Raw genomic sequence first — 27,462 nt, 5'->3', positions numbered from 1 at the left:
CGTCACAATAGTTTTGTTTAGTTTTGCCGGAATTCGTATGTCATGATGACAAACCTGTTGGCTCGTTTTATTTTGAAAGCTCAGAGCGGAAGTGGTGTTTGTTGTTATTCCACACCACCATGTGACTTGACAGTGGTGATGATGCTGAGCAGTGAGCATCCTCCGCTGCGGTTCTCTACCTGGGCCGTGTTTTAATGATGCAGCGCAGCAGTGTCGCTACTGTTTTATTCAACTCTTCCGTCGCCTGTGAGGGTTAGCAGCTGTTCGCCTGAGGCTAGCTGAGGGTTAGCAGCAGCTAGTAGTAGCCTGAGCTAGCTGAGTGAGTGATGGTGGATGTGTGTGTAGCTGCTGGACCCGGGCAGCAGAGCAGAGCTGAGCAGGGAGGCAGCTGGAATGGGAGGAAGATGTCGAAAAAGTCGCGCACGAAAAAAGGCAAACGAGGAAAGAGAAGAAGAAGTAGAAAGACCAGGAACAACAAAACTCCACCGCCATATTTACCACCAGAGGTAACTAACGTTACGTTACTGTCCTCAGCATGGGGATTAACGTTATACACACACCCAGGCAGCTAGCTAGCTAACTTTAGCTATGATGCAGCTAGCTAACCTTATAGCTAGCATAGCAAGCTACCCGCTTCATTTAGCCGATAAAACTGATTTGATAGGAAAATAGGAATCGAAAATACCGTCATTATTAGTGTTAAACTAGCCTGCGACTGTGAGTAACGTGCTGTCCCTGCTGGCCCAGATAACCGATCGTCGAGGGTCATGATAAACTCTCTCTGCACAACTCTCTGCTGATTTAACGTGACTTTGCTCATCGGCGAAGCTACAAACACCACAGAATGTGATGCAAGACATTCTCTGAGTCGTAACGTGCTACGTCTCATTTCGGCACAGGCACAAATCACCTAAGCAGCAATCATTTCAATAACATCTTAACTTTAACGTTATAATACTGTAGTTAGGCTACAGCGATGCAGCACCGCCCACCTCTGTGTTTTGGTGGGAGCCGGAGGTTGTGGTAATGTAGCATGGACGCTACAGTAATAACGGTCATAACAGGACGGAGAGTAGAGACATTTCTAAAAGTTTATATTGTGTGAAAACAAGTGGTGCTTGGTGAATTATATTTATGCCAAACTGAAGAGTGGATTGTAGCGATTTAGAATCTCAATTCGATGGTGTGGGGTGCCTTCGCCACATACGCGAGGTCACATTAAATTTCCATATTTTTGTATGGAGTTTAGCGTGAGGTTCTCCTAAAACATGCCATACACCCTTTCTTTCTTCATCTCTCTCTCTCTCACTCACACACACACACACACACGCGCACGCACACGCACACACACACACACACACACACACACACACACACACACACACACACACACACACACCAACCAAACAGTCAAGAGGCTACAATCTTTTTGTGGCTGGTCTATATTTGGATCATAACATTTTCCCCTCTTCAATTGTGTCACCAAACTGTTGGTCACCGAGTAAACAGCAAAATGTCTGGCAGAAATGCAACCAAGATGAGATTAACACATACTGTATGTATAGTTATAAACCATTTATTACTTACATAATGCAATGTCCCTTGCATTTAATACTGTAACAATAAAGCAAAATGCAATATGGAAAATAGCGGCGATGAAGAGACTAAAAGTAAGCATTGACCCCAAAAGGTGTTGATTAAAAGAGACATTGATTTGATACAGAAGTTGTATCCTTTAGTTACCAATGGGGATGTTTTATTAAACACCACACTGCCAGTATTCAATAGAGCAGAATTTGCACAGAGAGATGAAAAAGAAAAGTGTTGCTCAAAATGCTCAACAGTCATACAGGGAGAAATCCATCAGAGAAGAGGAGAGAGACTCATTTCTCTAGATTGGTGAGGCATTCTTAACCTGATGCTGCCAGATGTTTTGTTTTCACATAACCATCTAGGAAGAACGGGAATCCATTTTAAAGGGCAGGCACTTTAAAAAAAATACCTGGCAGGTGATTGGATGAACCATCTGTCTATCACCTCTGCCTCCTCGCTGGCGCCACACTGAAAGCCCGCCCATAGCTGCCTCATAGGATGCTGATTGGTTGAACCACTGGTGGTTCAGATTCAAACCAATAGATTGGAGCGTGGCGAGATGGATTTGTCATGTGATTGTGATCGTGATCTCATGATCTCGCGTGAATCCAGCTGCCTTGGAAGTAGGGGTGTTGCAATAGGGCAAAAATATCATGTCATGATTTTTTTCAGGCAGGATCACGATCCATGATCTCATCACAATTCTTTTTCGTGTTGGTTTTTGAGATTATTTTGCAAAATCAAATATCACTTCTTTCTTTTACCAGTACTTCAATATCAATATGGTAGGGACTAGGGATGGGCATTGGTGCTTTCACAAAATATTTATTTATTTACACAATGAGATTTTTGATAAATAATCACCGGTAATGTTATCATGACTAAGCTGGTAAAGGCTAGAACAGTCTGGTAAATTCAGAATATGACATCACTTTACTGCAATGCAGCCTTTAAGCCCAGGAAAAAACAACACTTATGCCATACCATCATATTACCATATCCAACATCGAAGACCATCTCATATCACAATATCCATAATATCGATAGCCCAGCCCTACTCGCAAGGTTAAGGGCATTGTGGGAAATGCAGGGAATCACTAACTGGTGTACCACTAGAGGAGGCAGGTTGAGGGAAAGTGGGTCCACCAAAAAGTAGCCAAAATAAATGACAGCACTTCACTAAACAGGCCTGTATGTATTGAACATCAGATTAATGAGGTCTCACAGTGGAAGAGGATCTGAGGAGGATTTTAGTAAGTACAGAGAGAAACTTCAAGTAGGAAAAACTATGAAAGCAAAGCTGTGTTTAGAGGACTAATATGTGTCTTCTTGCCTTCTGTCTGTCCCCAGGCTGAAGAAGGAAACATCGAGTATAAGGTAATTTTCTCCTTGTTGCCCATGCTGACTTTAGTGCATGATGATATGGACTGAAATTAAAGTGTGTTTCTCTGGCTGAATATTGTGATATGTAGTGCAGCGTATATTGACACCCCTACTTTCTACATTAGGGGTTCCCAAACTTTAGAATACCACGGCCCACTTTGAAATCTGAAAATCTTCCGGGGCCCACCCCAACCCTTTAATCACAACTCTGATCAACACACGAGACTAAGCTGATGTATTTCCCTATATGTTTTTTAAATATATTTTTTATTTCATTAACAGAGCATGTGGACTTGGGCATAAGGGAAATTAATAATCCATCCACATACAAAAACATTTCGGCAAAATTCCCAAAAGCAGATTGCCAACATTTTCTTCCCCCTTACTCATCACAAGTATTTGCATGCATAACACATTTGTTGAGACAAAATGTGATGAGCAACAACAGAAGAAATCAATCCACAAGCTATTGGTTGGGGGATGTGGGTGGTTTGGGGGTAGGAACATTTTCCATGTTGAAAACGATTAGCCGTGTTGTTGAGGTACTCCAAACATGACCTAAAGTGCCATATTGTTAAATGGCCACACCACTGCGCTGTGGGCTTCAAGGTATTTGTGCTTGTATGAGTCTGGACAGACAGGGATGTAGACTGATCACTTGTTGGCGGAGGCTTACATCCACGATGCTGTATTTCTAGTTGTTTGGGGATTTTGGTTATATGCATGAAATAAGGTCTGTGGTTCACAACAGTTTATGATACTGCCATCTTTGTGCTCAGCAAGATAATCTTCACAAATGAGGACCACTTTTATGATATTTAAAGCGTTGATTTTTTTTTATCTTGATTTTCAGACATGTTTACAGCCTGGTTAAAAAAAATGTTTTTGGTCTACAGCAGGGGTGGGCAACTATTTTTCATGGGGGGCCACATGAGAAACCCAGATTGTTGCCGGGGGCCGAACAAATAATGTCATGCCGTAACCCATGGATGGGCAACTTTGATGATAGAGAGGGTCACAAAAAATGTCCTCGCTACCAGGTTTTGCTGAGGGCTGAACAGCGCCAGTGCGAAAGATTTGGGGCATTTGAAGCCAGGTTTAGAGGAATAACTCATTTTAAATTAACAGTTGTGATGTCATTATTCAGTCTTAACCACCAATATTTGATCCTTTTCTCACTCACTCCTATGTCACCACCTGCTCTCAGGGCTTGGAATTAACTTTTTTGACCACCTGCCAATATAGCTGCTAGATTTTAAAGTTACCAGCAAATTAGAATTTCCACTAGCCAAAATATTTTTCTTGAAATAAATCAGAATATGAGTGGGTTAATTTAAGCATAAGTATCAGTAAGTGTCCCGGGATTCTCAAAGCCTGTGTTGAGTGTCACACAAACAAAAATGCACTCTTGAAGCTAAATAAATCCAAAACCAATGAGTTAATTATTTAAATTTCTAATTCAATGTAGCCTTTTAGTCATAAAGATTATTGAAAGATATTCCATATTCCAGACTAAAATGCTATAACAGAAGTGGAGTATTGGCCAGAATGACATGAACATTTGGACACTTATTCAGTGGGTATCTTGCATGTTGTGTTCAGGTGCACTGTAAAAAAAAAAAAATCTTTTTTTGCAATTCCATCGCGGGCCACACAGATGGCGGCCCACGGGCCGTATTTTGCCCATGTGTGGTCTACAGTATATAGCTAATTTCACCTCTCATGACAACTGTACGGGGGTGAATTAGTATATCCTGCTTAGAGTCAAATAGCCGATATGTTTTGGACGTGATTGACAGGTCGCCTGTCGCCTGCGTGATCACGCAGCTCGCAGATCACGGACCAATAGCAGGCGGCTCTGTGGGAAAGCCCTGGTCTCGCACTGTCTCGTGCCATCTCGCGTGAGCAAGTACCAAAATAGCAGCGGCCAAAGCGCCAAACTAGAGGCTTCAAAACACGAGTCTACAAACCAATTGGTGACGACCATTGCGAGGTCAGTGTTGACGACACAGTGACTATGGTTGAAAATCGCCAAAATCTTCCTTTTAAGAAACTCTCTGACACACCAATCACATTCGCTTGCGATTTGGAAAGTGTCGTACTCAATTTTATTGTATTCTTCTTCTCTGTGAATAGCACAGCCTTACATCCCATAATAGCTGAAGTGTGCCTCCCTCTCTCAGCTGAAGCTGGTGAACCCGACTCAGTACCGGTTCGAGCACCTGGCCACGCAGCTGAAGTGGCGTCTTCAGGAGGGGAGAGGAGAGGCCGTGTACCAGATCGGCGTGGAAGATAACGGCCTGCTGGTCGGCCTGAGCCACCAGGACATGAAGGCTTCACTCAAGACCCTGAGGAGGATGGCCGAGAAGTAGGTCTCCAAACATCTCCAGCATCACTACTGTTCACTAACTGTGCTGCACTGTGGGACTACATGGGTCTGGAAAGTCTGATTTCCCAATTCAATACGATTCTGATACACAAGAAGGTTGGATTTGATTTCCGATTTGGTGCGATTCAATATCGATATTTCAGTTACAATCCCAATTTTCTTTGGATATGAAAGATATTCTCAAAGAACTAATCCTGCTAATTGTACAAGGAACCCTCTAACCTGGTGCATTATTACAAATATGCATGTTTACAGATGTTTATGAGATTTGGTTGGACTAAGAACCAAACCACGCGAGTCTAACAGAGTTAAAGCTTCAGGCATCTATGTGAAAAGCCATTATTATATTAAAAGATTGATATTGGGATTTATGAATCGATATCAGTTCCATCAGATGAAAATTTATTCATATTTTTCCTCAGTGTAAAAGTTCCTGAGTTCCTCTTTAGCACAGAGAACACTGTAGCTGTTAGACAGACGAGACTAGATTATTTTCACAGGAAACATTAGAAATGAGAAAATAAAGTAAAGCAGTCATTGAACAGTCCAGTTTCTGTTGCTGATGGCGAGATCCAAAATTTGTTATTTTATTTGTAATGGATGTGATTTAACACATTGAGTGCCACAGTGCTTCAGTAAAATTGTCTGGAGCCTGTGCCAGATTCACTTCCATTCAGTTGAAAACAGCTATAGAATTTTTTCTATTAGGGCTATATTGACAGGGCTGGACTTTAATGAAACATTGGACACTCCTGCTTCTTCCAAAGAAGAAATTTTGTTTCTAGACAGTTCCATTATGAAATGACAGCCTCTGAAAGAAGAGCACTTTCAAGGGTTTTCTGCTGTTTTTTTTTTACTTTTCAAGATATAGTCACTTTTATGAATACTTTTTGCACTCTAATTTCGAGCACATTCACTGACTCTGGCTGGTGTTTTCTGATGTGGTGGCGTGGTGTGGTTCTGTGCAGCCTGCGTGCCCCACCCCCCTCTCCCCCCCCCCCCCCCCCCCCCCCCCCCCCTCCACCTCTGAGCTGCGGGCTCCTCCCCACACGCACACAGTCTGTTTTCTGACTCCGTTTTTGCCCGGATCCCAGCGCAACAAGGAAATGCCAAACGCGACTGAACGAAAAGGTTTGGCCGTTCGGCTTCGGGTGCTGGCTTTCTGGCAGGGAATCGTGTGGAGAAACTATATGCAGACAGATAGATAGAAGCAGAAGAGCTCAGTTGTGGGCGCGGATACAGCCAACTGTCTGCAACTGTCAGCTGCAGACAGAGCAATCTATACGGCTCTGGCTGCAGCATGCATCGGTTTCCCCTTTGATCACGTCTTTCCCTGCTTTCTCCTGCACAAAGTAAAGGATCTGAGGTGGGTGGCGCAGCTCCTGTGTAGATGTTTAAGGTGGCGCCGTGTGATCCCTTGAAGGGATTCATGCTCACTGGCTGGGTACGACCTTAAACAGCAGAATTATGGAATAATATGAATTATGATTTTAGGACGTCCACAGACGTCCTTGGCACTCCTCGTTACTTTTTTTTAGGACGTCCACAGACGTCCTTGGCACTCAATGTGTTAAGATGTAGTGAAGTGCAATACTAAAAATGTACTTCAATAAAAGTATAATTACTGACTTTAAGAAATACTAAAAAAAATTACAAGTACACAAAAATCTACATGAACAAACGTAATTACTTCCACCCTGCGTCATTCCACAAGAAATTCATATTATTTCAGGAAATTACGTTTGGGAAAAGTATGGCATTTTTTTCGATGGGAATTGTGCAGGAAGCCTGTGTATAGAACCTGTTGTTTGTCAGTGTTCAGTCAGCTCTGTGTTAACTCTGTTTTAATGAGTCTAATGTGGTTTTGTCTTTCCAGGGTCGGTGCTGACATCACCCTGCTCAGAGAGAGAGAGGTGGACTACGACGCGGACAGAAACTGCCGGAAAATCGCAGAGGTTCTGGTTCGAAAAGTTCCCGACGACCAGCAGGTGAGAGGCCAGTGAAGGTCTCTGTCCTGGTTCTGCCTCTTGTTCTCGCCATTCCCAGAGAAGATGCTGTTGCTTGTTGCCGACAGCAACGAGAGCTTATCGTGGTTTTAGAAGTTAAAGGTTGTTAAATGTGTCTTAAATCAAAAGGTACTATAAGTAAGGATCAATCAGAATGTCTCATTCTTACTGACACTGGTGGTAACCACAGTCATCACCAGCCTGTTGCTCGCACATGTGCTCGAACTCCGTCAGCACGAGCGAGCACCAAGCTAACGTTATCTAACATTAGCCAGCTAAAACCACAATATCACAGACGGGCCAGACGGGCTTCACTAAATAAAACCTTTTTTTTCTTTTTCTGCTTAGGTGGACCTTTTGTTGTGAGTTGTTTGTTGATATTAGTGGACTTCTTTTCTAAGCTAACGTTAGCTAGTGTTACATACTATCTGGATCTTCTTCTCTGGTTTACTGGCGGGCACCAAAAATTCCTATGCAGGAAAAAAAACCTGCTTTAAACATCCGTAAAAATGTTTGCTTTGTGAAACCTGCAGATGCCCTGTGAGCATTGACTAAATGTAATCCGTCTCTGTGTGACCGGTCAGTTTCTGGACCTGCGCGTGGCGGTTCTGGGGAACGTGGACTCGGGGAAGTCCACCCTGCTGGGCGTGCTGACGCAGGGCGAGCTGGACAATGGGCGCGGCCGAGCGCGCCTCAACCTGTTCAGACATCTGCACGAGATCCAGACGGGCCGCACCTCCAGCATCAGCTTCGAGATCCTGGGCTTCAACAGCAAAGGAGAGGTTAGTACACCCCCAATCTGAGAACCCATCGGTTAAACAAACAAAACAAAACTCTAACCTCTGGGGGCAGCAGCCCCGTTTCAATGTGGTGCAACAGCAACTCAAGAGGCGCGGTCGGCAGCGGAAGAAAATCCCTTTCCGCTCCCTGCAAGCTCTGCCACTGCCTCCAACCGACCGGCTCTGCCCATTAATGCATTTCTTTTCCGCTCCCTGCGTGTCGCTCTCAAATCCGTCCGTCATGCGTGCGAGCGCTGTTACACCCCTTTTGACAGAGCCTGCCGACAGATTTTCGATGCAAGTCGAAAGTCTGTCTCGAGAGATTAGTACACCCCTGACAGGGCATTTTTTATTAGGGAGATTTCATTCAAGTAGTAACACTTTATTTTGGGGGGGAAATAGTTGAATGAATATACATTTGTCATAAAAGTAGGCTACAGTCATCCTAATCTCATTTGTGTTTTTTTGTACTACAGAATATATTTCATCGTTGTTTTTTTGCATGTTTCCATGTTGTGCGTATTTGTTAATTTTTTTCTTTGTGTTGATATGTTGTGCTGTTGTGATTCATACACTGTGTAGTTTTGATTCACATGCTTCTACTTAGTACATCTAGATTGTGTTTTTATTGCAGCAACAACCCAGTTTCCCCACAGTGATCACTTAAGTTTCATCTTGCCCTATTACATTGAGTAGAATGCTCTATATAACCCAGTGTTTCACAAACCTTTTTTCTGCTGACCCACTTTATAAAGAAAATTAGAGCCCGACTGATATATCGGTCGGCCGATATTATTGGCCAATATTGGCCTATCGCCGATATATCGGTATCGGCCATTATGTTTGCCGATATATTTTTTTTCTATTTTTTAAAGTTATAGACAGCATATTGTGTATATTTGATCCTTTTTCCTAACTGAAGTTATATATCGTCGCTGTCGCGGCAGGACCTCGAATCTCCAAAACAGCAACTTTTCAGGAAGTTAAAAAAACCTGTTTGCTCTTAAAATACTGAACCAAACGTCGTCAAAGTTGGCACATGTCTTAATTATAGTTAGTTTCCCGCTGAATGTGTCATTACTTTATTAATATCTTACCTGGATAAGCTCAAATGATGTTGTTTATATTATCAGTCCGACTTGGAAGCACTCTCTCCCGGCCAGTCAGGCGCTGATGGCCGCCTCCCCTCTGGTATGCACATGCACGAGCAGCAAGCTCCGGGCCGCGGGGGCGCGTGCAGCCGTGCGGCGGGTGCTCCTTGCCTCTCATGGCCGAGGGAAGGCTTGCCATGGGGATGAGAACAGTCTGACATAACGTAACGTTAACGTTACTTTATTCTCGTCAGAAACCACTCCAATTTGCATGTTAAAACAAGTTTGCAGCCTAGGAATAACTGGAAAACATTTTATTGATCTATTCACGTCAGAGGAAGCCAGGATTAGTCAAAACGATATCAGAAATACACAGCACGTCTGCCGTGTGACTTTTCCGGGTTTAGTGTCCTGCGTGGGGGGGTACAGACGGAGGTAGGGGAGGAATTTCGAGGTTTGACTGACAGATTGAGGGCGAATGGCGTTATGAGAATTAATCACAAGCTCGTTTTAATGCTTTTCCATTGGTTGCATTTGGTAAAACCCACACAGAGACGTGAAGGGTGACCAATGGCATTGATTCATGACAAAAAATAAAAATCTGAAAAAATAGATATTCGGGGTCCTGCCGCGACAGCGACGATATGTTAGTTCTATTTGTGTTTTTGTATTTCTAGTTATTTATAATGATTAAATCTCCAGTGAAGTTTGCAGTGCACTGATGCAATTTTGGAGAATAAAGTTTATTGCTAAACTGTAAAATATTGTGCCTACATTACATATCTCAATTCACGTCAAGTGATATCTTTGTCAAATCTTTGATATTTGAGGGATCATTGCAAAAAAGTGTGTAATCTAATGTGTATATATAAAATATAAGAATATCGGCCCCAAAAATCCAGTATCGGTTGGGCTCTAAAAAAAAGAAGACAAACCATTATGACCCAATCATAGGTCTTATCTATAAATTGTGACAAATTTGTGCATGAATGAACATTCCTGACCTATTTTTACTGTAATTTCCACATCACCTTATATGATCTTGATGAGGTAAAGCAGCCATTTCAAAGAGTATAAAGAGTATATTCCCATGTCAAATACTTTATCAATGAGACCAAATGAATGCATTTAGGCAGTCCTCGGATCAGTCCTACTTCCTCGCATCAGTAAAACAATATACTAATCTTAAATGAGAGTGTGGAAGAAGTTCTGCTCATTTATTTGGCGACCCAAATAAGACCCACCTGTGGGTCCCGACCGAGTCTTTGGGAAACACTGCTCTCTAACCTGATTGGCTGTCGGTGGTCAGGTCGTGAACTACAGCGAGTCGCGGACGGCGGAGGAGATCTGCGAGAGTTCCTCCAAGATGATCACCTTCATGGACCTGGCCGGGCACCACAAGTACCTGAAGACCACCATCTCCGGCCTCACCAGCTACTGCCCCGACTTCGCCATGCTGCTGGTCAGCGCCAACACGGGCATAGGTGAGCTAATGATGATAGATAACATTATTACATTCCCTACACCCTTGGTCTTGTCACATGATTTCTGAGACTTGAGTTTCAGAATTTTCAAACATTTGCCTACTGTAAAAGTACAGCATCTCTACTGTAAAAGTACAGCATCTCTACTGTAAAAGTACAGCATCTTTACTTTAAAAGTACAGCATCTCTATTGTAAAAGTACAGTATCTCGACTGTAAAAGTACAGCATCTCTACTGTAAAAGTACAGCATCTTTACTTTAAAAGTACAGCATCTCTACTGTAAAAGTACAGTATCTCTACTGTAAAAGTACAGCATCTCTACTGTAAAAGTACAGTATCTCGACTGTAAAAGTACAGCATCTCTACTTTAAAAGTACAGTATCTCAACTGTAAAAGTACAGCATCTCTACTGTAAAAGTACAGTATCTCTACTGTAAAAGTACAGCATCTCTACTTTAAAAGTACAGTATCTCTACTGTAAAAGTACAGCATCTCTACTGTAAAAGTACAGTATCTCTAGTGTAAAAGTACAGCATCTCTACTTTAAAAGTACAGTATCTCTACTGTAAAAGTACAGCATCACTACTGTAAAAGTACAGTATCTCTACTGTAAAAGTACAGCATCAAAGTACAGTATATCTACTGTAAAAGTACAGTATATACTGTAAAAGTACAGTATATCTACTGTAAAAGTACAGTATCTACTGTAAAAGTACAGCATCAAAGTACAGTATATCTACTGTAAAAGTACAGTATCTACTGTAAAAGTACAGTATCTCTACTGTAAAAGTACAGTATCTACTGTAAAAGTACAGTATCTCTACTGTAAAAGTACAGTATCTCTACTGTAAAAGTACAGCATCAAAGTACAGTATATCTACTGTAAAAGTACAGTATCTACTGTAAAAGTACAGTATCTCTACTGTAAAAGTACAGTATCTACTGTAAAAGTACAGTATCTCTACTGTAAAAGTACAGAATCAAAGTACAGTATATCTACTGTAAAAGTACAGTATCTACTGTAAAAGTACAGCATCAAAGTACAGTATATCTACTGTAAAAGTACAGTATCTACTGTAAAAGTACAGTATCTCTACTGTAAAAGTACAGTATCTACTGTAAAAGTACAGTATCTCTACTGTAAAAGTACAGTATCTCTACTGTAAAGGTACAGCATCAAAGTACAGTATATCTACTGTAAAAGTACAGTATCTACTGTAAAAGGACAGCATCAAAGTACAGTATATCTACTGTAAAAGTACAGTATCTACTGTAAAAGTACAGTATCTCTACTGTAAAAGTACAGTATCTCTACTGTAAAAGTACAGTATCTACTGTAAAAGTACAGTATCTCTACTGTAAAAGTACAGTATCTACTGTAAAAGTACAGTATCTCTACTGTAAAAGTACAGCATCTACTGTAAAAGTACAGTATCTCTACTGTAAAAGTACAGCATCTACTGTAAAAGTACAGTATCTCTACTGCAAAAGTACAGTATCTCAGTATGACCAGAACACACCCACCCCCCTCCCCCCTTCCCTTCCCTTCCCATGCAGCCGGCACCACACGGGAGCACCTGGGCCTGGCCATGGCGCTGAAGGTGCCCATCTTCCTGGCGGTCAGTAAGGTGGACCTGTGCAGCCGCGGCACCGTGCAGCGCACCGTGCGCCAGCTGGAGCGCCTGCTGAAACAGCCCGGCTGCAACAAAGTCCCACTGCTGGTGTCCAACGCTGACGACGCTGTGACCGCCGCACAGCAGTTCACTCAGTCCTCCAGGTACTGCTAATACTGCTGCTAATACTACAGTTCACTCAGTCCTTCAGGTACTGCTAATACTGCTGCTAATACTACAGTTCACTCAGTCCTCCAGGTACTGCTAATACTACAGTTCACTCAGTCCTCCTAATACTACTACTTAAGGTCCAATTATGCTCAACATTAAATACGGATACGCATACGGACAGAGCTTTCTGTCTGTAATCTCGTGGTGAGTACCCGAGTCACACCATAACTTTTTGGCGCTGTGTTTTAGGTGACTTTGAGCGGCTATACCGTGTCCTCCAATACTAACTCACTGGACGAGTGTAGCTCACTGTATACTGTATGGAGAGTGACTGTAAAGGTATTGTGTATCTTGGTTATGTGTGGCTCACTGTATACTGTATGGAGAGTGACTGTAAGGGTGTTGTGTATCTTGGTTATGTGTGGCTCACTGTATACTGTATGGAGAGTGACTGTAAAGGTGTTGTGTATCTTGGTTATGTGTGGCTCACTGTATACTGTATGGAGAGTGACTGTAAAGGTGTTGTGTATCTTGGTTATGTGTGGCTCACTGTATACTGTATGGAGAGTGACTGTAAGGGTGTTGTGTATCTTGGTTATGTGTGGTTGATATGGCAGATCGAAGAAACTCCCAAAAAGTTGGCGTATTCTTTTTAAAGGAGGACTTACCCCCTAGATATGTATTAGAACAGTGATTTGAAAATACCTATCGAAAAAACCAAGAAATGACATATGCTCTTGTCTATACTGGACTCTTTGGCTGTGTTCGAGTCAAGATTCTTTTTCGGAAATCGACGCCATTACAGTTTGCCTACTGCCTCAACAATAATTTATTTGAGAGGGGCAATATCTTTATAAATATCAACAACTAGCCAACGCTGTTGGTCTGTATGGAAACAGAAAATCTGAAAATGGTTGAAAGTTATATCAATTTGGTAATTCAGTGGCGAACTAGAAATTTAATTATTTTTCTGCATGTATCTCTATGGCAGGGTGTCAAATTACGTTACGAGAGCAAAGTGACATGGGCTCGTTAACAGCAGCACACCCACAATAGGACAAACCTCTCGCTCTGGGGTAACACAATGCGAGATTTCTCCACGTAATTCCCTCGTCTAACTAGAGATAAACCGCGCAATGAAATCCGTTTTTAATTTGCGTTTTGGGGCTTTTCGTGATTCTTGTTGAAAGTTACAGCATGACAGCAGCATTTGTCCTCTCAGGGCGCAGGAGAGGCAGCGCAGAGTTCTTCTCCTCTTCAAAGCCCCCGCCTCTCACTGCCCGCGCGTCCCCGCTGCCTGAGCACACAGCAGCTCGTGCTCGCACACAGCGAGTCAACCCCCCCCCCCCCCCCCCAGTCCCCAGTCCCCAGTCGCTCTACTCTGCTGACATTTCCTGAAAAGTTGGCGTTGCTTGTACACAGTGACGTTATTATAGTAGCCGATGTGTTTAGACCAGCTTTGTCACGTTGTCACGTCGTAGTATAGCGTTATATTTTACATGTGCGCTAAACTGCGACGCTATTTGTTTGCGGAAATATCAGACTGCTCTCTGCTCTCAGAGCACAGAGAGCCCAGCTGCTGCTGCGCGCGGCCGCGCGCCCCCGGAGCTTGAGGCTCGTCCATGAGGTTACAGTACGACTCTCTCCTGCCCGCTCCCACCTGCCTGGGCTTGAGACAGTGCTTCCAACTCGGACTGATAATATAAACATCATCATTCGAGCTTATTCAGGTAAGATATTAATAAAGTAGTGACACATTCAGCGGGAAACTAACTATAATTAAGACATGTGCCAACTTTGACAACGTTTGGTTCAGTATTTTAAGAGCAAACTTCAATAAGAATAGGCTTGGAGTTCTGAGGAGCCGAAAGGGTACAGAGGGGGTAGGGGAGTAATTATCTTGAAATACCATAGTCTTTGGGGACAACCTGACGTCAGGTTGTACCAAATCTCCCATTCATTTGAGAAAAAAAAAAAAGCAGTGTTCGACCCGTAGAGGGCGCTTATGCCAGTTATGCTGCTGAAAAATGATACAAATGGTAAAATGGCAACAGTTTGGTGTCAAATGTGGAAATTCTGACCAGAATTCTTCACACATCACCCCCAAAGTCATATATATTGGTTAAAAGCTGAAAAAAAGTGTTTTGGAGGTAAGTTCTCCTTTAAGTACCAACTTCTCAATGATGCAGTTATACAGCTTGGGTACAAATGTAAATGGCTTGCTGGTGTTTTTATATTTGGAAGTGGTTGTAAGTGGCCTGCGGATGGCAGGATTGCCCAAACCAAAACCTCAGGCATTGGCAGAATTCTGCTCTATGTCAGTGATAGTAGTGTAGAGCAGGGATGAGGTATCTTTGTAGGCCAACCTGGAGGTTAGCATTGTGCTGGGTTTCCTCGTCGGCAAGTCAGTGGGATTTTTGAATGGGATTTAGGTTAGATTGATGCCTGAAATAAGCTCAGTGTTGAACAGTTTGTGAGTTGTGTGTTCAGCAAGATCATCTTCACAAATGAGATGTCCAATGTTTGTGCATCTATTCGTGTTTGTGTTCAAGGATTCTTGTCTATATGTGAACACAAAGATATTACTGTGTGTGTGTGTGTGTGTGTGTGTGTGTGTGTGTGAGATGTGTGTGTGTGTGTGTGTGTGTGTGTGTGTGTGTGTGTGTGTGTGTGTGTGTGTGAGAGATGTGTATGTGTGTGTGTGTGTGTGTAGCATCACACCCATCTTCACCCTGTCCAGTGTGTCTGGAGAGAGTCTGGATCTTCTGAAGGTCTTCCTCAACATCCTGCCTCCACTCAGCAACAGCAAGGAGCAGGAGGAGCTCATGCAGCAGCTCACCGAGTTCCAGGTACACACACACACACATCTCACACACACACACACACACACACACACACACACATCTCACACACACACACACACACATCTCACACACACACACACACATCTCACACATGGGGTGTGTGATAACGCTGATTGCATTAAATGGGCATATGATATCATCTCATATCGATCGCAGACCCCCGAATTGAATCGATATCGTATCGTGGCAGACTTTGTGATATCAGCAAATATTGTATCGTTGTCCAAATAATCGATATAATATCGTGTTCTAATGAAACTTGTGGTTTACACCTCTATCGCTGATGTGATGGAAGTGAGTCTTAAAATGGATTGAAAGGGTTTTAACTCATTCAGGGCCAATGACGTCTTTGACGTCTTATCAGGAATAGCCCAGAGGGCCAATGACGTGTTTGACGTGTTTTTGTTTTTATTACTGCAGGGCGTAGTTAAAACACTTCCCCAGCCTGTCACATGGTATCAGGTCCCTATCATCTAAGACAACACGTGAACAAACACATACCGCAGCTGTTGTTTTGAAATTGAGCAGGAGGAATATCAGAAAATGGATAAGGAGCTTGCCTTGTGCAGACAGGAGAAACCCCATTGAAACGCCCCTCGCGCGCTGCAGGAGCTGGTCGCTTTTCTGTGTGCCAGCCTTCCTGTGTGCCAGCCGGAGAAAACCGGAGAAAGTAATCCACAGATGCGTTTGATCATCGGAGGAATGAGGAAATGATCGATCAGCAGTGATCAGAGGGCGGTGAGGACGTGTTGAATAGCCGAGGGGAAAACGGCAACGATAGCAGGAAGAATATGACAGGGGGAGACATGGACGAGCAGCACACGAACAGCTAGGCACGCAGGCAGAAGCCCGCTGCCCGTTCTCAAGAGCTTCATGAAATCGCTGGACTGCGTGCCCTCCAGTGTAGTGTCTCTGCTCCAGTGTTGCTCCTGGCCAATCCCGGCGCCACAGGGCGTGGTTATTGCTTATCCTATGTGGGGTTAGAAATCACGCAACGAAGGGGGATCGTGTGTGTGTGTGTCTGTGTGTGTGTGTGTGTGTGTGTGTGTGTGTCTGTCTGTCTGTCTGTCTGTCTGTCTGTCTGTCTGTCTGTCTGTCTGTCGGTGTGTCTGTCTGTCTGTCTCTCTGTCTGTCTGTCTGTGTGTCTGTCTGCACACTCACTCACACTGCAGTATTGTTGAATGTAAAAAAAAAGCACTTCATGTGTATATATATATATATATATATATTTATTTTTTTTCATTTGTGTCATAACGAATAGTATTTACATGTCTGATGTCAATACAGTTCAAAATAAAAGAATTGAGAGCGAGTTCTGCTTGAGAATGTATATTTTACAGAAATTGCATTTGCTCCTGTTTGTCATCTCAGAGAGACTTTTTGGGTGAAAACAGGGTGTATATAAATGGATATAAGTAGAGTACAGAACATGCTAAAAGCTAACTTTTTTTTTCCTGGTGAACCCAGAGACGTACATCTTCATTTTGAGGTATTGCAAATCACTCTGGTGCTAATAGATAATTTACTGTGGGTCTTGAAAGATGACCAACAATTATGAAAATCTTTGGCCTGTGCTAAATATTGGCAGTCCTAAACTGGCCCTGAATGAGTTAAAAAAGCTCTTAAAGTCGAGCTGAACCCAAAAATTACGTTTCTTTCCTTTTAGTTCAAATACCTGGGTATGCAGTGCACCTATTTAATAATGTATGCAAAAACAATCACAACAATCTAATTTATTTAGTTTTTCACACTTTTTCACATCAAAAGTTCATTTTTCAAGATTTCATTGATAACAGTAATGTACAGTTTGCTGACGTCACCTAGTACTATCAAATTTCTACCCCATATCAACCAATCATATCACGACATGCAGCTGTCAATCAAATCTTCATTTCAGGATAATTTTCTCATCCAAATGAAGTAGAAAATGGCGCCTAGTGCCTGTTATCTGGCAGAATTCCTATCCCATAAACTAACTACCGTAAATTCCGGACTATAAGGCGCACCGGTCTATAAGCCGCACCTTCAAAGTTGACTATTTTTTTCTTATATAAGCCGCACCGGACTATAAGCCGCGGGTGTTTTAATGGTATTTTTTGTTTTTTTTACAGTGCACACAGTGTCCGCGGTGTGGTGAAAAGAGGGCAAGAGAGGAAATTAAAACAGAAGTGGATTTATAGTTAGAAAGAGTGCTAAAGAAGAGAGAATTCCGTTTTTTATTTTTTTATTTTAGTTACTCACAGTACTATTGACCAGTCCAACTCAAAAGATATTCGGCAGTTTCACTTTGAGCTCTTGTTCCGCCGCTGTCCATCAATGGTTATGACGAGTCTCGCTGGGTACAGTACGCCAAAGCGATATCCATTGACTCGATGATGCTGTTGTATGTTGCGCGTTTCTGTTGCACCAACGCGGAGAGGTCCTGCCGGACGAAAAAGCGCGTACCCTCCCAGGTGAGGGGCTTCTTCCCCGCAGCCTGGAGGATGAGTTGACGGTCGGGCCAGCGGAGTAGGCAGATGAAGATGGCCCTCGGTGGCAGGCCGGGGTCTGGACGTGGCCGAGGCGCCCGGTGTGCCCTGTCCACCTCTGGTGGTTTCTCGCCTTCCTTCAGGTCCAGGATGTAACACAGGATTTTGCCACGAAAGCGTCCATGTCACCAATCTCAGCTCCCTCTTTTACATTGATCAGGCGAATGTTATTTCTTTTACTCCTGCTGATTAAGTCATCAACCTGCGTGTGCAGGGTTTCGATTTTGCATTTTATCCATTTTCGGACTCACTGTGTTGTTTTTGTCCTCCAGTGCGCTGATGCGCTTTTCCGCATTATAAACTCTGTTCACGGTTGCCTTAGTTTCTTTAGTGAGTGAGTGGATGGACTTCTGCACGTTTTCAAACTTGTTTTCAAGCTGCTCAAAACCTCTGAGCGATGTCGGACTTAATCGATAGTGTTTCACGGAGTAAAAGTTTAGCCCAAGCCGTGTATCTCCAGCCTCCAGCAGGTGAGTCATTTCCTCATTCATGGCGTGATTGCTTCGTCTTTTTCTTTCTGCTTACCTGTGTTGTGTTATGTTATGTTATGTTGTTAAAAGAGGGCAAGAGAGGAAATTAAAACAGAAGTGGATTTATAGTTAGAAAGAGTGCTAAAAAAGAGAGATTTTTTTTTTTTTTTTGGAAAAAATCCATAGATAAGCCGCACCGTTATATAAGCCGCAGGGGCCAAAAAAGGCCAAAAAACGGGAAAAAAGCCGCGGCTTATAGTCCGGAATTTACGGTACTAACTTGGCCAATTGTTAGAAACATGAACAAAAAACAAAAACTATAATCTCTAAGAATGCAAAGAAATGTAACTGGCTCGTTAAAACGCGCATTCCAGGGATATCGTATTTACAGCAGCGATAATGGCACGCGCATCCGAGAGCTTGGTTGTCAGGGGTTGCACTTCGGAGATTCCATTGCCGACGTGCTGCACTCTCCGCTCGGCAACACGAAGGCAGCTGGCTGCGTGCGGCTCGCTGAGCTCCACTCCTCCTGTCAAAAGGCTCTTCCCGAGGGGAGTGCCACAACACACTGAATCCCACTCGATTTGGAGGCGGAACACGCCAGGATTGGCCAAAGCCCAATCCAGTCCCCAGAATTGTCAAATAAAATCATCGACATGATACTATGACCCGCCTCTCAACCTGTCATCTTAGACAAAACTATGTTTTCAGTCTGAAACGGACTCATTATGCACGTGACGAACGGGTTCAGTTTGACTCTAAAAGGTGTTGAGTTTAACTGAAGGATTCCTGCATAAACCCGATGTAGAGGGCCCTGTGGTGGATGCCTGTCGGCCATCAGCCACACACCACAACAGGCTTTTTCTAACCGTTGGTTATTATTTGCAAACAGCCAATTCTCCAATGTTCCTCCATGATGGTGCCATGGTTGACTGTGTCTGTCTCTGTGTCTCCAGGTGGATGAGATCTACTCCGTTCCTGATGTTGGCACGGTGGTGGGAGGAACGCTCTACAGGTGAGCAGAACCTCACCAGCAGGGTTGGGAAAGCCTGGGGAAGCCTGTATAACAAATAGGATCACTTCCAGGTTGGGAAAAATGTGGGAATTGCACAAAAAGTCGGGAAAAGTATGTTGCGAAGATATGTTTGTTCAGTTCCTGCGAACGTCTGAATTAAGAAATATTACACTCGAGGATGAGCTTTACCGTCATTATTGGCACCTCTACGCTAGTGTAATATTCCAATTCTACAACGTTACCAACAAAATAAAAGATATTATACATATTGTGGGGTAATTCACTCTCAAAATAAAAAAGTTTTCCGAGTTTCCGGGTTGTTCTTCCGACTTGAGCGTCCATTGATGTGAATTTTCCCTGCCGATGTGGGTGTAAGATCTGCCCGCCTACAAGATCGACTCGCGGTGCAGATGACATCACGGCTTCACGCATTGTGATTGGCTGTACGTCGGCGGCGTGGGCTTAACATGCCCAAAATGTCCGACAGCTTTAGATTCGCTGACAAGCTAAGCTACTGATGTTATCAGACACTTTGGGAACGTTATTACATAGAAAATATTAATCATACAAACATTCAATGATCATGATTCAAGTGTTACAGGATCATTTCTCATAAACTCTTACGTTTTGAAAATAAATGTTGATGAGAGCTTAAAGGAGGACTTACCCCCTAGATATGTATTAGAACAGTGATTTGAAAATACCTATGGAAAAAACCAAGAAATGACATATACTCTTGTCTATACTAGATTCTTTGGCTGTGTTCAAGTCAAGATTTTTTTTCAGAAATCGACGCCATTACAGTTTGCCTACTGCCTCAAAAATAATTTATTTGAGAGGGGCAATATCTTTATAAATATCAACAACTAGCCAACGCTGGTGGCCTGTTTGGAAAGAGCTTTGCTCAAAATGGTTGAAAGTTATATCAATTTGGTAATTCAGTGGCGAACTAGAAATTTAATTATTTTTCTGCATGTATCTCTATGGCAGTGTGTCAAACTACGTTACGAGAGCAAAGTGACGTGGGCTCGTTACAGCAGCACACCGCACAATACGACAAACCCCCCCGTTCTGGGGTAACACAATGCGAGATTTCTCTACGTCATTCCCTCGTCCAAGTTGCCATATAGTCCCTTTTTCATTTTAGTTTGGGGGCTTTTCGTGATTCTTGTTAAAAGTTGTGCAAAAGTTTTCCTCTCAGCGCAGTGCAGGCTGCGCCTCCTCCCTCCTGCCAGACCCCGGCTGGCGAAACAGCCTGCTGCATGCATGGGGCGCTCTGTAACCTCACGGAGCAACAAACAAACACAGACAGAAATAGCTGGTGTGCGATTTAGAGAATACAGTCTGAGATTGGGTACAGGATTGAGGGAATCCCGCATCTGTTTGCGAAGGTGCGACTGGACAGGACGCTTTTCACAGATGGGCACAGTAGTCGGAGCGAGGCGAGTGTCTCTCAGGGCTACTCAGGGCACAGCTGCAGATCTCTCCTCCTCCTCCTCCGCGCATTCAGTCTGTCCAAAATCAATACCGATATAATCTCAGTAGGAGGGATGCAGGGAAATATATGATAGTAGCCGATGTGTTTAGAGAAGCTTTGTCACGCTGTCACGTCGTAGTATAGCGTTATATTTTACATGTGCGCTAAACTGCGACGATATTTGTTTGCGGAAATATCAGACTGCTCTCTCTGCTCTCAGAGCACAGAGAGCCCAGCTGCTGCTGCGCGCGCCCGCGGAGCTTGGGGCTCGTCCATGAGGTTTACAGTACGACTCTCTCCCGCCTGCCTGGGCTGGAGACAGTGCTTGCAACTCGGACTGATAATATAAACATCATCATTCGAGCTTATCCAGGTAAGATATTAATAAAGTAATGACACATTCAGCGGGAAACTAACTATAATTAAGACATGTGCCAACTTTGACGACGTTTGGTTCAGTATTTTAAGAGCAAACTTCAATAGGAATAGGCTTGGAGTTCTGAGGAGCCGAAAGGGTACAGGGGGGGTAGGGGAGTAATTATCTTGAAATCCCATAGTCTTTGGTTCACCGTGACGTCACGACGTGTCAAATATCCCATTCATTTGAGAGAGAAAAAAAAAGCAGTGTTGGACCCTTAGAGGGCGCTTATGCCAGGTATGCTGCTGAAAAATGATACAAATGGTAAAATGGCAACAGTTTGGTGTCAAATGTGGAAATTTTGACCAGAATTCTTCACACATCACCCCCAAAGTCATATATATTGGTTAAAAGCTGAAAAAAAGTGTTTTGGAGGTAAGTTCTCCTTTAACTTCATCTGTAGTCGCAGGACCCCGAGCACATCCGGTAAAGGAGAGTAGATCTTACAGACCAGACCAGACCGAGATCTCATTTTTCAGATTACTCCGTCATCACATATACGTACATTTGATCCAGTAGTTGACGCAATTTAAATTTGTGATATGTGAGTTTGGTGTTAAAACGCTGGCTAGGTGTCTCTCCTGTGTGTCTTTACCTGTGTGTCCGGGCCAGTGGGGTGTGTCAGGAGGGGGAGAGGCTGGTGTAGAGGGGTGTTAAAACTAGGGGTGAATCCAAATAGTCGAAGATTAATTCGAAGGAGCCGGATTCGACTGCGAATCTCACAGTCGCAAAATGTGGTTATGAAACAAGGATCATTCCATTCCGGCTACATGGGGGTGCTGAATGTCTGAGTTTACATAGAATTGCTTGGTTTCTCCTAATAGATTGTGATATATAGCCTATTTTGATATAAGTGTCAGCCTTTTAATACGGTGAAACCAAGTCCGATTTAGACAAACAAATCAAACCAGCTCATGCCATTGGATTTTCTAATTGGTAGATACTCTTATTAAAAAAAGAAAAAGGAAAAAAATAATAGTTGAATATTCGTATTGAACGGCCAAATCTGATTGGACTGAGAGAATTGTGAGAAAACACTGACTGGGTGTCTCTCTGGGTGTCTCTCTGGGGCAGCGGGGTGTGTCAGGAGGGAGAGAGGCTGGTGGTGGGACCCACCGAAGAGGGCCGCTTCCTGCGTGTGAAGGTGGGCAGCATCCAGAGGAACCGCTCTGCCTGCAGGGTGCTGAGAGCTGGCCAGGCTGCCACACTCGCCCTGGGCAACTTCAACCGCTCGCTGCTACGCAAGGTCAGAGGTCACTGCACCCCCCACACACACACACACACACACACACAGCAAGGTCAGAGGTCACTGCACCCACACACACATCCACAGCAAGGTCACTGCTTAGGGGTGGGAACTGGTGTTTTGAGTAACAAGTGGTGTCAAACACTTCTTGCTACAACTTTGTTGCTGCTTGATACAAATGGAAAAGTTGCATTCTTACTTCCATGAATAATCTATAAGAGAGGTCTGTCTGATATAACATCATTTACTCTGGTTTAAGCGTTTGTTAAGAGTAGCGTACTGTATGTTACCTTTCCAGCTTTCGCGGCTCCGAAGTTCGAACCATAGTTGGGAAACCTCTGGTTTGTGCTAGCCTGTTTTAGCTTAGCTAGTCTGGATGAACTCTGCAGTGTAGAACTGGAACGTTACCCACTTTACTGCACTTAGCATCCTGCGGCTCACCCTGGCTGGCTGCTGCTAAAAACACACTGACTTCCTACTACGTCACACGCACAGGTTACCCACTAGACCACCTTCTTAATTGGGCAAGGCTTGATAGAGCTATTCAAGTCATTTGGTGAAAATTCCTGTAATTTTTTCATATCACTATATATCGCAGAAACACAATATATTGCAATGTGAATTTTTTTTCTAATATCGTGCAGTCATAGTTTCTACCAATGAGACACTTTTTGCACTGTGAGGAAAATCTCCGCTCTGTCTGCCTGTCTGTCTGTCTGTCTGTCTTTCTGTCTGTCTGCCTGCCTGTCTGTCTGATGTTTATGTAGCTATTTATTTTTTATTTATTCTTTATTTTCTCAGTGTTCATTTCTAGAATTTGTTGACAATCTTATTATAATTAGAGAAGTGTCTGTGTGTGTGTGTGTGTGTGTGTGTGTGTGTGTGTGTGTGTGTGTGTGTGTGTGTGTGTGTGTGTGTGTGTGTGTGTGTGTGTGTGCGTGCGTGTGCGTGTGTGAGCAGAATTTCGGCCGGCCACAGCTGTGCCGTTTTACATGCGATCGTGCTGAAACTTTCAGGGGGTGTAAAGAGCACCCGTGCGGGTGAAATGACGGAGCCGGGTGTTTTTAATTAGGTGATTGCCCTAATTACCTCATCAGTGATGATGTCATCAGTGATGTCATCCTTCCTGGCTGAGGCAAGTTCAGTGATGATGTCATCAGTGATGACTGCAGAGATGGGAAGTAACTAAGTACAAATACTTTGTTACTGTACTTAAGTAGGATTTTCAGGTATCTGTACTTCACTTAGTATTTATTTTTCTGACAACTTTTTATTTTTACTCCCTACATTTTAACACAAATAACTGTACTTTCTACTCCTTACATATTCAAAACAGGCTAGTTACTTTCGTGTTAATGCACGACAAATAACGTTTGTCTCTCTGGTCTCGTGCTCTCCCAGCGTTTACACATTATGTGAAGAAAAACCTGTTAGCTTTGCACAGAAACAGCCAGTAGAAATACTTACTTTAGTTTTTGAGTACATTTCAGAGTCTGTACTTTTGTTTTACTTTTACTTGAGTTGAATGAAAGTTGAATCAGTACTCCTACTTTTACCAGTCTTCTTTTACAAAAGTAAATGTACTTCTGCATAAGTAAACTTGAACTTGGAGTCTGTGGTGACACAGGGTGGGCGGAGCTAACACAATAGACTCACTCTGTAGTAGGGATGAACCGATATGAAAATTTTGGCCGATGCCGATAACCGATATTAACATTGCTGTTATGGCCGATAACCGATATTTACCGATGTCGATATGATCTGTATAAAACCACATTTTTATGATCATCACATTTTGTACATACTGAAAAACACATGTTAACACTGAATTTGAAAAAGTTATGCATTTCTTTATTTGCAAAGCATTTGGAAAAGCCCATAAATCATAGATTTACTGCATTATTTCATATCAATGTGAAGAATTTGGCTGATAATGATAACCGATATTAACATTGCAACATCTGACCGATATGACCGATATGTTAAAGAAATGACTAACATCGGCCGATACCAATATGATTGCCGATATATCGTGCATCCCTACTCTGTAGGTTCCGACAACTCTTGTGTGAAGTAGGATATCAAGCCATGTGTGGCGGCTGTGGCTCAGGAGGTAGAGCGGGTCGTCCACGAATCAGAAGGTTGGTGGTTCGATCCCCAGCTCCTCCAGTCCACATGCTGAAGTGCTCTTGGGCAAGAGACACCCGAATTGCTCCTGATGGCTGTGCCAGCACCCTGCATGGCAAATGGCCGCCCTCTGTGTGTGAATGTAGGCACATTGTAGACCACTTTGGATAAAAGCGCTATATAAATGCAGTCCATTTACCAAGTGACTTTTTTCCAGTCTCTGCTAGCATTACAGGTGGTTACTTTGGCCGAACAAACTGACTAATGTCACCACAAATGCAGTTTGTATCTCACCTGCAATTACCACTCATCACCATAGGTGATCAGATTTTAGATCTTAGATTTTAACCTTAAGTAAAGAAAGTGTGTACTTTTCCCATGCCAGCTTGGTAGTGGGTCAGAGTAATGAAGAGAGAGAGATGTCATGAGGTGTGTCATGTGATCTGCAGTAGGGGTGCACCGATCGATCGGCAAGCAACCTGTATCGGCCGATTTTGACCTCAAATATGCGATCGGCTGATTGCCGATATTTCGGCTGATTGCCGATCTTTTTTTATATTAAAAAAAAAAAAAAATGAAAAAAAGCCCTATCACTAATCAGGCTTTCCAACGATATAAAATACAATGCTATTGGTATTATTAAAGGGGAGAAATAATCGACCTAAAATAACGTTTCCAAACTTTCTTTGAGGAGTTTATATATCGGTGATCGGTAATCGGTGATCGGTCGATGATCGGTTGGGCAGATATTTACCATAGGCAATCGGTGATCGGTGGCAAAAAACGTGATCGGTGCACCCCTAATGTGCAGTGTGTCATGTGATGTGCAGTGTGTCATGTGATGTGCAGTGTGTCATGTGATGTGCAGTGTGTCATGTGATGTGCAGTGTGTCATGTCATGTGCAGTGTGTCATGTGATGTGCAGTGTGTCATGTGATGCGTTGCAGGGCATGGTGATGGTGAGTCCCAAGATGAACCCCACCATCGTGTGTCAGTTCGAGGCCGCCATCGTGCTCCTCTTCCACGCCAAGACCTTCCGCCGGGGGTCACAGGTCACCGTGCACGTCGGCAACGTGCGGCAGACCGCCACCGTGGACTGCCTTCACGGGAAGGTGGGTGTGCAGTGTGCACGCACATCACCTTACATCAGGCTTTAATGGGGAATAATACCCAGAATGCTGAGAGTAACAAATGATTATATATATTTAAAAAAGAGAGAGAGAGAATAACACAGTATATTATATACGGTAAATGAATACAGCATCTTCACAGCTTGAAACGTGTCCAAAATGTGCAACTAGTTTTAAATACTTGAGACCTGACTTAAGTTCTTAAATTCTGGTGAATTGGGACTTGACTTTGATGTAGGGCTGGGTATTTATTGGCAAGGATCTCACGATACGATACGTATCATGATACTTGGGTCATGATACGATTGTATCACGATATATTGCAATGCGATACATATTGCGATATTCTACAGAATTTACTCAAAATTAAATAATAGAGCTAAAGATACAACACACTGTGTACCACCCAGGTAGTGTAATAATATGTACATCACTTTATACTGATAAGTTAGTGGACAAATTTAGTCAAAACTACTGAGTGTTGAGTCTTACTGAACGCATCGATATGGGAAATATCGATACAGTATCGATTAGGGGTGGGAATCACCAGATGCAGAGGCCTGGCATGGCATGGCCTGCAATTTTTTTTTTTTTTTTTTTTAATATCGCGATAATTGGCGTCCAAGTATCGATACAGTATCGTGAAATAAAATATTGCGATATATTGCCGTATCGATTATATTGCCCAGCCCCACTTTGATGTCTTGAAAAGGTTTCTTTCTAAAGTCTTGACTTGAGATCTTGTGTTTGTGCAAATTACTTAGATTGAAACTGATGATATTTGTTCCAGCAGACTGAATTTAAATTATTTTCTTTTCTCAGTTTTCTGAATTTGTATGGAATGATTTAATTTATTGAAGTTGAAACTGATTCTGGACATCAAACTCGTGCTGACCGTACCAATTTATTTTTATTTTTTTCCCCAAACCATGTTGCATTGAAAAGTCTGTTGTGTAAGTGAGTTAAAGATGGGTGTGTTTTCATGTCACAATCAACCCTAATCGATTGTGCTGTGTGGCTGTAGGAGGAGCTGCGTACGGGGGAACGGGCCGTGGTTCGATTCCGCTTCATCAAACACCCGGAGTACCTGAGACTGGGCGCCAAGCTGCTGTTCAGAGAGGGCGTCACCAAGGGCATCGGCCACGTTACCCGCCTGCTGCCCAGCTCCCAGGACCATGACCAGAACCACCACAACCACTGAGGACAGAGCTCTCTCAGCACCCGATAATGAAATAAGTTCCTGAAACTTGTAATCAAATGTGTACTTAACTTGATCGAAAACGTAATACAAGAACTTTAGCAATAATGCATTAAAATGTCTTGACTGATATTACTGATAATGTTGTAAATTTCAAATTGAACATAAAGCCTAGAGTTTACATTTCCAAACATGAAATCAGTGTTAGTGTTTTCAGTAGGCTACCCTGACACATGACACAGCATTATACTAACATCATTATGAATTTTGGAGAGAGAAAAAATACATTATTATTATCATCCGTCAAAATTATTACATCATCAGTTTGGAAGGAAAATACCAACATCGGAAAGCTATTACATTATCAGTAAAAATGTTATTGCAATATCAGTCAGGACGAATACATTATTGGTCAAGTTATTACATTACTGGGTTTTAGTACAAGTTAAGTGCAAAATGTATCAAATTTTCAGGCGTTC

General features: G+C 42.9%; 2 protein-coding genes across 2 annotated transcripts in view; one reads left to right on the top strand and one right to left on the bottom strand.

The window, feature by feature from the left end:
- LOC310775900 (NLR family CARD domain-containing protein 3-like) overlaps window positions 1-27,462 on the bottom strand; it is a gene marked incomplete at its 5' end in the record, with an annotated part of 253,183 nt that overhangs the window by 81,353 nt on the left and 144,368 nt on the right. The window lies entirely within an intron of this gene.
- On the top strand, window positions 274-27,284 carry LOC310774663 (GTP-binding protein 2-like). Its single transcript, XM_083634770.1, has 12 exons — window positions 274-506; window positions 2,944-2,970; window positions 5,160-5,344; window positions 7,242-7,353; window positions 7,956-8,153; window positions 10,551-10,725; window positions 12,284-12,503; window positions 15,224-15,359; window positions 19,329-19,387; window positions 22,357-22,528; window positions 25,603-25,767; window positions 26,810-27,284. Exons 1-12 carry the CDS (start codon window positions 327-329, stop codon window positions 26,984-26,986), a joined length of 1,806 nt encoding a protein of 601 aa, XP_083490896.1. The 5' UTR covers window positions 274-326; the 3' UTR covers window positions 26,987-27,284.

The sequence above is a fragment of the Poromitra crassiceps genome (assembly GCF_964638095.1).
Source record: "Poromitra crassiceps genome assembly, chromosome: 4".
NCBI classification, from domain to species: Eukaryota; Metazoa; Chordata; class Actinopteri; order Beryciformes; family Melamphaidae; genus Poromitra; species Poromitra crassiceps.
Note: the sequence above shows the minus strand (reverse complement) of the source record. Positions and strands in the feature narration are given on the sequence as shown.